General features: G+C 46.3%; 1 protein-coding gene across 1 annotated transcript in view; it reads left to right on the plus strand.

Annotated features, from left to right (window-relative positions):
- Positions 1-10,209, plus strand: part of chrd (chordin) — a 94,076-nt gene extending 83,867 nt beyond the window's left edge. The window contains exons 20-21 of the mRNA XM_034167800.1: positions 9,232-9,325; positions 9,414-10,209. Coding sequence (XP_034023691.1) covers positions 9,232-9,325; positions 9,414-9,469 — 150 coding nt within the window. The 3' untranslated portion in view covers positions 9,470-10,209. The remainder of the gene's footprint in view (positions 1-9,231; positions 9,326-9,413) is intronic.
- Positions 10,210-12,782: the final 2,573 nt, after the last annotated feature.

Raw genomic sequence — 12,782 nt, forward strand, 5'->3', positions numbered from 1 at the left:
CCTCTGGTGCCTGAAACCCGACAACAGGCAGGGCGCCCTCTGGCGTTGGCCAGCAGTACCTCCTCTTCGGGTGGCCCACACAACAGGATAACCCCTCAACGGGCGCCTCCTGGCGCCCGACCCAGCTTGTCGGGGTGTCGCTGGTAGAACTCGGCGAGGAGGGCCGGATCCAGGATGAAGCTTCTCTTCACCCAGGAGCGTTCTTCAGGTCCGTAACCCTCCCAGTCCACCAGATATTGGAGACCCCGACCCCTCCGGCGAACATCCAGGAGCCTGCGGACAGTCCACGCAGGCTCGCCGTCGATGATGCGGGCAGGAGGCGGCGCTGGTCCGGGGGCGCAAAGGTCCGAGGTGTGGTATGGTTTGATTTTGGAGACATGGAAAACTGGATGGATCCGCAGTGAAGCCGGGAGTTTCAGCTTCACTGCGGCTGGAGTGATGATTTTGGTGATCTGAAATGGTCCGATATATCTGTCCATCAGTTTTTGTGACTCCGTGTTGAGAGGAATGTTCTTTGTTGACAGCCAGACCTCCTGCCCGGGCTGATATTCTGGGGCCGGGGCACGTCGGCGGTCTGCATGGCTCTTCACCCTCGTCCGGGCTTTCAGCAGGGCAGAGCGGGCTGTACGCCACACCCGACGGCACCTCCTGAGGTGGGCCTGGACTGAGGGAACCCCGACCTCTCCCTCCACAGCCGGAAACAGTGGGGGCTGGTACCTCAAACACGCTTCAAATGGGGAGAGGCCGGTTGCTGATGAAACTTGACTGTTATGAGCGGACTCGATCCAGGCCAGATGTTGACTCCAGGCCGTCAGGTGCGCGGAGGTCATACACTGTAGGGCCTGTTCCAGCTCTTGATTAGCCCGCTCTGCTTGTCCGTTGGTCTGTGGGTGGTACCCGGACGTAAGGCTCACGGTGGCCCCCAATTCCCTACAGAAACTCCTCCAGACTTGCGAGGAGAACTGGGGACCACGATCCGAGACGATGTTCGCAGGGATACCATGCAGACGTATGACGTGGTGGACCAGGAGGTCTGCAGTCTCCTGGGCTGTCGGGAGCTTCGGGAGGGCCATGAAGTGGGCCGCCTTGCAGAAACGGTCCACTATTGTAGGGATGGTTGTCATACCCTGGGACACAGGGAGACCCGTGACGAAGTCCAGTGTTAAATACCGTCTTCCATTCGTCTCCCTTCCGGATCCAAACCAGGTGATACGCATTCCTAAGATCCAATTTCGTAAATATTTTGGCTCCATGCAGGGACGTGAACACTGAATCTAATAGGGGCAACGGGTATCGGTTGCGAACCGTGATCTCGTTCAGCCCTCTAAAATCAATGCATGGACGGAGTCTGCCGTCCTTCTTGCCCACAAAAAAGAAACCAGCACCTAACGGGGAGGAAGAGTTCTGGATCAACCCGGCAGCTAAAGAGTCCCGGATGTAGGTCTCCATCGATTCGCGCTCGGGGCGTGAGAGGTTGTACAGTTTGCTGGACGGAAACTCAGCGCCCGGGATCAAATCAATGGCACAATCATACGGTCGATGCGGGGGAAGCGTGAGTGCCAGATCTTTGCTGAAAACATCAGCAAGATCGTGGTACTCAGCTGGCACCGCCATGAGATTGGGAGGGACTCGAACCTCCTCTTTAGCAGTCACACCGGGTGGGACCGAGGATCTTAATCACTCCTGGTGGCAGGTTTCGCTCCATTGAGCCACAACCCCAGATGGCCAATCGATCCAGGGATTGTGCTTACTAATCCATGGATAGCCCAAAATAACCCTGGAGGTAGAAGGTGTTACGAAGAACACAATCTCCTCCCTGTGGTTTCCAGACACAACCAGTGTTAAGGGCTGTGTCTGGTGTGTTATGAGTGGAAGGAGGGTGCCATCTAGTGCCCATACCCTCACTGGTGAAGGAAGGGCCACTAGAGGGAGCCCTACTTCTTTAGCCCATCTGCTATCTAGCAGATTCCCTTCTGACCCCGTGTCGATTAGTGCTGGGGCTTGAAGGGTTAAATCCCCACAGAGAATCACAACTGGGATTCGTGCGGATTTTCATGCATTACCCGCGTTTGTGTTATGGCCCACCCTTAGCCCAATCTCTAAGGGTGAGCATTGGTGTTTAACCGCTTGGGGCATTGTTTCTGCAAATGCTCATTAGAGCCGCAGAAAAAGCACTCTCCGCGGGCCAGCCTCCTCTGTCTGTTTTCTAATTTTATTTTGGCCCTGCTCGTGTCCATAGCTTCGTCAGCAGGGGGAGCTGTCGTCACACGGAGCATTCTGGCTCTGGAGCGTGGGGAAGGCGGGGCTGCTTCGGACCGGGAAGGGAGAGGGGCGGCGCGTGCCCGGCCACGTCCTTTGTCTCGCTCCCGTCGACGTTCTTCCAATCGGTTGTCTAAACGTATGACTAAATCAATAAGCCCGTCTAAATCCCGCGGCTCATCTCTACCCACCAGGTGCTCCTTCAGGACCGAAGACAGTCCATTTACGAAGGCGGTGCGGACCGCTACCGTATTCCAGCCGGCCCTCGCGGCTGTGACACGGAAGTCGACTGCATACTCTGCAGCGCTCCGACGCCCCTGTCGAATGGACAGCAGCAGAGTGGAAGCAGATTCGCCTCGATTAGGGTGATCAAACACTTGTCTGAATTCCCGTACGAACCCAGTGTATGTTGTTAGGAGCCGTGAATTCTGCTCCCAAAGCGCTGTAGCCCAGGCGCGTGCCTCACCTCGAAGCAAATTGACAACATAAGCCACCCTGCTGGGGGGGGGGGTCTGTTGAACGACCACAGGAGGGTCCCTGCAACAAGTCGGCAGGAGGAGGAGCAGCAGGTGCACCCTGTGCCCACGCTTCCACCTGTGCGGTGAGAGCCTCCAACCTACGATTGAGTAGTACATTCTGCTCGGTTACCAAATCCAACCGAGCAGTGAAGGCGGCCAAGAATTGCTGCAACTCACCCATTATTCCTCCTGCAGAAGCCTGTGCACCTTGCGTCTCCATTGACTGTTCAACGGGTGGGTTGTGCCCCTTGGGATCCATGACGTTGGCCGAGATATCCTGTTGGGGAAAGTGTAATGCACGGACCCACAACAGGGGGCGCAAATGAATGGTCAATAGATAATCCAATAAATACAATTTATTGCGGCAAAAGTGCACAACAGGTCAAATACTGCTTTTAGACGTCAATCACAAGATACAATAAGTGACATGTGGGCAGGCCCGAGGGTAGGAGACGCCTATCCAGAGAAGAGCCGGGGCCCACAAGGTTCCGCCGCCAACAAAGACCTGCAGTAAATCAGAAGTGTCTGACTCCGTGGTATAACTCACAAACTCGTAGCTTAAAGCAGATAACCCGTAAGTTGGAGAGGAAATGGCGTCTCACTAATTTAGAAGATCTTCACTTAGCCTGGAAAAAGAGTTTGTTGCTCTATAAAAAAGCCCTCCGTAAAGCTAGGACATCTTTCTACTCATCACTAATTGAAGAAAATAAGTATAACCTCAGGTTTCTTTTCAGCACTGTAGCTAGGCTGACAAAGAGTCAGAGCTCTATTGAGCTGAGTATTCCATTAACTTTAACTAGTAATGACTTCATGACTTTCTTTGCTAACAAAAGTTTGACTATTAGAGAAAAAATTACTCATAACCATCCCAAAGATGTATCGTTATCTTTGGCTGCTTTCAGTGATGCCGGTATTTGGTTAGACTCTTTCTCTCTGGTTGTTCTGTCTGAGTTATTTTCATTGGTTGCTTCGTCCAAACCATCGGCATGTTTATTGGACCCCATTCCTGCCAGGCTGCTCAAGGAAGTCCTACCATTATTTAATGCTTCAATCTTAAATATGATCAATCTATCTTTGTTAGTTGGTTATGTACCACAGGCCTTTAAGGTGGCAGTAATTAAACCATTACTTAAAAAGCCATCACTTGACCCAGCTATCTTAGCTAATTATAGGCCAATTTCCAACCTTCCTTTTCTCTCAAAGATTCTTGAGAGGGTGGTTGTAAAACAGCTAACTGATCACCTGCAGAGGAATGGTCTATTTGAAGAGTTTCAGTCAGGTTTTAGAATTCATCATAGTACAGAAACAGCATTAGTGAAGGTTACAAATGATCTTCTTATGGCTTCGGACAGTGGACTTATCTCTGTGCTTGTTCTGTTGGACCTCAGTGCTGCTTTTGATACTGTTGACCATAAAATTTTATTACAGAGGTTAGAGCATGTCATAGGTATTAAAGGCACTGCGCTGCGGTGGTTTGAATCATATTTGTCTAATAGATTACAGTTTTTTCATGTAAATGGGGAATCTTCTTCACAGACTAAAGTTAATTATGGAGTTCCACAAGGTTCTGTGCTAGGACCAATTTTATTCACTTTATACATGCTTCCCTTAGGCAGTATTATTAGACGGTATTGCTTAAATTTTCATTGTTACGCAGATGATACCCAGCTTTATCTATCCATGAAGCCAGAGGATACACACCAATTAGCTAAACTGCAGGATTGTCTTACAGACATAAAGACATGGATGACCTCTAATTTCCTGCTTTTAAACTCAGATAAAACTGAAGTTATTGTACTTGGCCCCACAAATCTTAGAAGCATGGTGTCTAACCAGATCGTTACTCTGGATGGCATTTCCCTGATCTCTAGTAATACTGTGATAAATCTTGGAGTCATTTTTGATCAGGATATGTCATTCAAAGCGCATATTAAACAAATATGTAGGACTGCCTTTTTGCATTTACGCAATATCTCTAAAATCAGAAAGGTCTTGTCTCAGAGTGATGCTGAAAAACTAATTCATGCATTTGTTTCCTCTAGGCTGGACTATTGTAATTCATTATTATCAGGTTGTCCTAAAAGTTCCCTAAAAAGCCTTCAGTTGGTTCAGAATGCTGCAGCTAGAGTACTGACGGGGACTAGCAGGAGAGAGCATATCTCACCCGTGTTGGCCTCTCTTCATTGGCTTCCTGTTAATTCTAGAATAGAATTTAAAATTCTTCTTCTTACTTATAAGGTTTTGAATAATCAGGTCCCATCTTATCTTAGGGACCTCGTAGTACCATATTACCCCATTAGAGCGCTTCGTTCTCAGACTGCGGGCTTACTTGTAGTTCCTAGGGTTTGTAAGAGTAGAATGGGAGGCAGAGCCTTCAGCTTTCAGGCTCCTCTCCTGTGGAACCAGCTCCCAATTCAGATCAGGGAGACAGATACCCTCTCTACTTTTAAGATTAGGCTTAAAACTTTCCTTTTCGCTAAGGCTTATAGTTAGGGCTGGATCGGGTGACCCTGGACCATCCCTTGGTTATGCTGCTTTAGACGTAGATTGTGGGGGGGTTCCCATGATGCACTGTTTCTTTCTCTTTTTGCTCCGTATGCATCACTCTGCATTTAATCATTAGTGATCGATCTCTGCCCCCCTTCACGGCATGTCCTTTTCCTGTTTTTTTCCCTCAGCCCCAACCAGTCTCAGCAGAAGACTGCCCCTCCCTGAGCCTGGTTCTGCTGGAGGTTTCTTCCTGTTAAAAGGGAGTTTTTCCTTCCCACTGTTGCCAAGTGCTTGCTCATAGGGGGTCGTTTTGACCGTTGGGGTTTTTCATAATTATTGTATGGCCTTGCCTTGCAATATGGAGCACCTTGGGGCAACTGTTTGTTGTGATTTGGCGCTATATAAGAAAAAAGTTGAAGTTGAAGTTGAAGTATACCGAAGCCGCCAAGTCCCGAGTCCCCAGGTGGCCTCTGCTTCCAGCTGTCAGATCCGGTACTGCTTGCAGGAACAAAAACAGGTTAAGGGTGGGTGTGTGGACACCCAGTAAACAGTCAGCAAAAATAAGTTCTCACTGTAGTAGGGTGGGAAAAACACCTCCACCACCTACACAGGAAACACAGTTCTTGTAGAGCCTGAAAAGTACTACTTAGCCGGTTTGGAGTGAGGAGTGAAGACGTCACTCCTCCACTAACCACAGACCCAGCTCCCAGCTGGCAGTAGTAGACAGGAACTCCTGCACAACTCAGAAAAAGAGAACATGTGCGTACGGCACAGTCAAACGGCTGTGAGGTTACCTGTGAGGTAAGTTGATATCTCGGCAGAGATGTGGTGTCTCCTCCAGTCTTTTATGGGATGGGATGGTGATGAGATGATTACTGACAGCTGTTAGTCCTGGCTCCTGGGTGGTAACTGTGCCCTCTGGTGCCTGAAACCTGACAACAGGCAGGGCGCCCTCTGGCATTGGCCAGCAGTACCTCCTCTTCCGGTGGCCCACACAACACATTGTCATGCTCGAAGACCCAGCCAAGTTGCATCTTCAATGCTCTCACTGATGGAAGGAGGTTTTGGCTTAAAATCTCATGATATATGGTGACGTTCATTCTTCCCTTAAAATGGATCACTCATCCTTTCCTCTTTGCAGAAAAACAGCCCCAAAGCATGATGTTTCCACCCCAAAACTTCACAGTAGATATGGTGTTCTTGGAATGCAACTCAGCATTCGTCTTCCTCCAAACATGACTAGTTGAGTTTTTACTAAAAAGTTCTATTTTGGTTTTATCTGACCACATGATATTCTCCCAATCCTCTTCCGGATCATCCATATGCTCTCTGGCAAACTTCAGACAGGCCTGGACACGTACTGGCTTAAGCAGGGGGACACGCCTGGCACTGCAGGATTTGAGTCCCTCTCTGCGTAGTGTGTAGCCTTTATTACTTTGGTCCCAGCTCTCTGCAGGTCATTCATCAGGTCCCTCTGTGTAGTTCTGGGATTTTTGCTCACTGTTCTCATGATCATTTTGACCCCACGGGATGAGATCTTGAGTGGAGCCCCAGATCGAGGGAGATTATCAGTGGTCTTGTATGTCTTCCATTTTCTTACAATTGCTCCCACAGTTGATTTATTCACACCAACCTGCTTGACTGTTGTAAATTCACTCTTCCCAGCCTGGTGCACATCTACAGTTTTCTTCCTGGTGTCCTTCAACAGCTCTTTGGGCTTGGCCATGGCTGAGTTTGGAGTGTGACTGTTTGAGGCTGTGGACAGGTGTCTTTTATACAGATAACAAGTCCCAACAGGTGCCAGTAATACAGGTAACAGGTGGAGGACAGAAGAGCTTCTCAAAGAAGAAGTTACAGGTCTGTGAGAGCCAGAAATCTTGCTTGTTTGTGGGTGACCAAATACTTATTTTCCACCATAATTTACATATAAATTCTTTAAAAATCCTACAATGTGATTTTCTGGATTTTTTTTCTCATGATGAAAATTACAGACCTCTCTCATCTTTCCAAGTAGGAGAACCTGCACAATCTGGGACTGACTAAATACTTTTTTACCCCACTGTATAAGGCTGACCGTGCATGTGTGTGTGTGTTTGCGCATGTATGCGTTCAACCTACAGCCCCCAGTAACCTTGGATTGCTTAATTACTGTGGCTGTGCATAACAAACACACACACGCACACACACGGTCAGCTTTATATATTATAAATCAAATCTTTTATGTAAATTGTGGATGTATTAGGATTCCAGCAGTGCATTCAGGATTCAACGCACATTAGTGGAAATACCCTGGATTTGGTTCTCGCATGTGGTATTTCTGTCACAAATATTGACATCATGCCTCTTACATCAGTGGTCTGTGATCACTCGTTAGGTTTACAGTTTCGCTGCCTTGTTTAGTGGAACAACAATCTTATTTATCATTGCAGTGATATATCAACTCCTCAACTATGACTGAACTCGAAGCTAGACTGCCTGATATCTTAGCTTCATGTTTGGAAAATACCCAATCAGTAGACAGTCTTGTGGATCATTTAAACTCAGCGCTCAAAACTACACTCGACATGATTGCACCACCTTTATTAAAACCACGCCCCCCAAGACACAGTCATCTTGGTTCAGTGATTAATTGTGTGACCTCAAGCATAAGGCTAGAGGTCAAGAACGGAAATGGCGTCCTTCAAAATTAGAAGTATGCCACCTCCTGTGATGCGATGCTATCTTAGACTATAAGCATGCATTACTGGCTACAAAGCGGACCTATTAGTCTGATTTGATCAACAAAAACAAACATAACTCACGATGGCAACACTTATTCATGGACAACCACCTGTAGTTCGCTCTCCTTTTACAGCACAAGATTTCTTAGATTACTTTGAGAAGAAAATAGACGACATTAGGTTAAACATACCCAACCACTACAGTCTGCTATTGAGATGGGCGCCATTACTGAGGTATTACCTAGATTTACATAATTTGATAGTATCTCACTAGGCGTGCTGACAAAACTTGTAACGTCTACAAAATCACAACCCGCTTAATTGATCCCATACCAACAAAAGTGTTTAAGGACCTGTGACCCACTCTTTGGCTGACTGTGCTGTAAATTTTGAATCTCTCTTTTAGTCTGCAGGTCACAGAGCTTTCTCTTATCGTGCCCCTGTTCTGTGGAATGATTCCCCCCGCATCAATAAAACAGTCAGATTCTGTAGAGACTTTCAAGTCCAGACTTAAGACGCACTTATTTTCCTTTTCGTATGGCTAGCATACTGGCATAGTATGTTACTCCGCTTTCTACCCTTTTAAATTAATTTAATTAGTAAACGGAGCGTGCCGTGGCCTAAACTTTATCTAAATTCTGGGTCTTTTAATGAAGCTTAGGGCTAGTGGCGAGCGTTTACTTTAACATTTCTTCTGGTTTTCTTGTTGCTTAATGCTGACAAATTATACTGTATTTGTTGTCTTTCTGATGCCTGATTCTGTTTTTTCTGTCTGTTTGAGGTGCTGCTCCATCCAGAGATGGGAGTGGTGTCTACTTCTGCAACCCTCCCGTCCTGTGCACCGGCAACACCTCCTGTATATTTGTTTTGTAAATTGTTTGGTCAGTTGTGTTGGTAGCATGGCCCAAGCAGAGCGTCGCCCCTTTGAGTTTGGACTGCTTGAGGTTTCTTCCTCAAATCATCGAGTTTTTCCTTACCACTGCCACCTGTGTGCTTGCGCTAGGGGTTGGTAAAATTAGACCTTACTTGTGTGAAGCGCCTTGAGGCAACTTTGTTGTGATTTGGCACCATATAAATGAAATGAAATGAAATAATGAACACACACACACACGGTCAGCTTTATATATTAGATACACAAATCCACAGCTGATTTACACAGTCAAGGTGGACGGTTTGTCGATCACTGGTTATTTAACTCCCTCTCTTTAACAACTCTCTGCCATCTCTTCCCTTATCCTGTGCAGCACGGTGTCACTAAGTGTCAGAGGAAGCAGTGCCCAATAATAACATGCACCAACATCACTCGCAGAGAAGGCTCATGCTGTCCCGAATGCCTCGGTGAGCACTGAACACATCAGACACACAGCGGCTGAGACATATTGTGGGGTCTAAATGCGATTTCGTTTGATTTCTGTCTGTTCCAAAGAGGAAGACGATCAGACCATGAAGCCTGCAGACAAAAGGCGAAGCTGGAGACACTGATGACAAAAAAACTCCAACCCAGTGACCCATTTAACCCACGGTCCCAATCCAGAGCTGTGCCCTGGGGTAGGACACCCCCTCCCTCCCTCACCTCCTCACCCACCTTGTTATCAGCTTCAGGATTGTAATGGACAGAGAAGAGCAGAAAAGGCACCATTGTTAAAAAAAAAATCAGAAAGACTCATGAAAGGATGAAGCTATGACGATCCTGATCTTAACAAAAATGGCTGCCTTCTGCTTCTTGTTTCCGTCTCTGCTGGAATTTCATTTTTTGCTAAACATTTAAACTTTTGTTTTTCAGCGCAGCTCAACTGGACGTACGGCATAAACATAGCTAGTCGAACAGCAGACTGCCTTGGATTGTTTTGGTGTTGATCGAGGTCTGTCTTTGTCTTTTTGAGTGAGAAACATTTGTTTTTTTAATTCACTGTCACGTTCTATTTTTTGGAGCCACGGCTGCTGTCGCTCTCACTGGAGCCAGTCAGCAAAGGAAAGGAAAAAAATTTCATTTTACTCAACCGATAAGAAAACCTGTTGGGTTAACGGGTGTCATGTTTCAGACTCTGTAACAGGAAGCTTCAGCTTCTTCTTCCTGTTGATTTTGTTGCTTTGCTGCAGTGGATGTGCCTGTTTTTTATGAAGTAATATTTTATGGATTTCTATCAGTGTTGTTTAAGGATATGAAACTGTTTGTATTTTGTATTTATTGAATGGAGTGGAGAGAAAATAAAAAAAAGTTTGTAAAATAGCAGACAGTTGTGGTTTATGTTGAAAGCCGTTAAAAACATCCCGTCATCCATGCAGGTTTTTCCTCTTCTTTTGGATCAGTGTTTATCAGTTTTTCATCTTTTCCCAGCGTTGGGTTTTACGTTTTTGAATTTTTTTAAATGTTTTATTATCTTGTTTCGCTCATGTTTCTCATTGTGGCACACATGGATCTCTGATTACAATTTTCATCTTTCATTTTTTTTTTTTTTTTGCTTCTTTACTCCAGTCACCACCTCCTTTCATCTCCTTTTTCCTCATTGTTTCTCCCACTTTATTTCAATCCTCAAATGGAGGAATTTGGTAAACATGGCACAGTCTCATTTTTTCTTTATTTCTGCCTGTTTCTTCACTTTCTCCACACATTATTCACAGACATTTATATGAAACACATCTCCTCTGATCTCCGTTGTTTCTCATCCATTTTCTTTTCCATCAGTTCATCATATCCTTTTTTTGGCTTTTCTTGCAGACACCACATTAGTGTTCAGTGAAGTCCTGTTCTGATGCCTGTGCCCGCACACACATACTGCACTCTGCTGGCCAAAGCATGTCGTTACACTGTAGATGCTTTGAGGCACAGAAATTCTGCTGGTGCAAGAACAAATCAGCTGAAACCTGCAGAACCTTCACTTATTTGGAGTCTCTGCTTGGATAGTCTCTGCTGTTTAACTGTAACACTTGAAAATGTAAGTCCACCAGATGAATCAAGATCATTTCAGTGAGGTGAGACACACAGCAGCTCTGCCACATCCCACCAAGATCGACAATATACCAGCTCCTCAAAGTGAAACCCAAAATAACTCGGTTGTAATAAGTTCTTGCATTTCAGTGGCCTGGCGCGGTGGAGCACAGAGTGTTTGCACGGGGTACCACAACTGTAATACACATCATATGACAGTTACAACATCTAACTCATGAAGTAATCACATCGCGACTGTATTACCAAGCAACCTGGTCTCACGGCAAGTCGTGATTCAGCAGCACGAAATATACATTAATCTATTGGTTCATGATATTGTGACGAAAAGCGCCTCAATATTCATCACGGCAGCACAAGTTCATTCAAATTCATTCCGTGATGGCTGCACAAAACTAAGTGAAGCAGGGACGTCGGGGCAGTTATGGTTAGGGTTGGGGGAAGGAGTAGGATTAGGTTGTGGTTATGGTTAGGGTTGAGGGGTAGGAGTAGGGTTAGTAATAGTGAGTTAAAAACAACCCCCTCATGAAAATTATTCATTTTGTGACAGGCGCACGAAAAAAAACATGAGACTGGGCTGTACCAAGCCATTACAGTATGAATAGAATAAATAATCACCTTTGAAATGGCTCATTCGCTCCAACCGTTCGGCGCTCAGCCAGGCTGCAGTGTGTGATACAATTCATGTGATCCTGGGAGTGATGTCAGATGGACACAACAGTGCCGTCCACTACAACATAAATATCCCATATGATGTGGCATCTAGCGACGCAATACGTTACATCCAGCAGGATGCCCCACTGCATGTCAGGGCACGTAACACACATTTGCAAGGTTCAGAGGGTCCGTTATGTGTAACATTAGGTAATTGCCAGGACAAACACGTGAACCACAGTGTGATCACTTCATGGAGCTAAGGTCCTGGAGAGAGGGAGGGCATGAGGAGGAGGGAAGGGGGCACACGACAGGGAGAGAGTGACTGTGCGAGCGAGGGAGGGGGTGGGCGGCCGCTGTGTAATGCTCTAATATCCACACCTGCCTTGGTACTTTGCAGTTTTATATATGATATCCAGAATGTGGCCGGTTACATGAAATCCAGGTTCTCTGTGATCTGCGTAATCTGGGTTTTCTGTGATGCATCGCGGGCTGTTGGCTATAACTGCCGCACCAGTAATAACGAGTGTGCACGTCAGTGATCTGATGGCCATAATGATCTGACCCACGCATATACATGCACTACACCGATGCGATTGTTAGTGGACCCTGGGTGACGTCATCAGTTCATAGGTTGGATGTCATTCAAAATCCAGCAGGGTGACAGCAGGTCTTCAAAAGATAGCATGTGGCACAGCGCTCGCTCTGCTCCCCTCCCCTTTCTTGCCTTCCACCCAGACCTCGGGTGGTACTCGAACCGCCCCCATACAGCAGTCGATGTGCATTCTTCTTATCCTTACTGCAATCTGACAGCAGTCTGAGTATTCATACTTTGTTCGAACTACATTTGGACTACATTCGTGGGCATGCACACGGACTGTGCACGACTCAGTTGAGGCAGGTTCCACCCCATTCCCACTGATTAGGCTTGATTCTTGCTCATTCTTGCTAAGTGTGATGGAGCCCTAATACAAAGTCACCACTGATGTCTGAAGGGACTGTAAATGGCAAAGGAAACTTTACATGCAATACATGAGTATGCTTTGCTATTAGGGATGTGAATCGTACAACAACTCACGAGTCAATTCGATTCCGATTCTTGGGGTGACGATTCGATTCAGAATCGATTTTCGATTCAAAGAGCTCTGAGAAATAGTTATATTACTTAAAAAATATTAATGTTTAAGAAAATGC

The sequence above is a fragment of the Thalassophryne amazonica genome, chromosome 4, assembly GCF_902500255.1.
Source record: "Thalassophryne amazonica chromosome 4, fThaAma1.1, whole genome shotgun sequence".
Lineage (NCBI taxonomy): Eukaryota > Metazoa > Chordata > Actinopteri > Batrachoidiformes > Batrachoididae > Thalassophryne > Thalassophryne amazonica.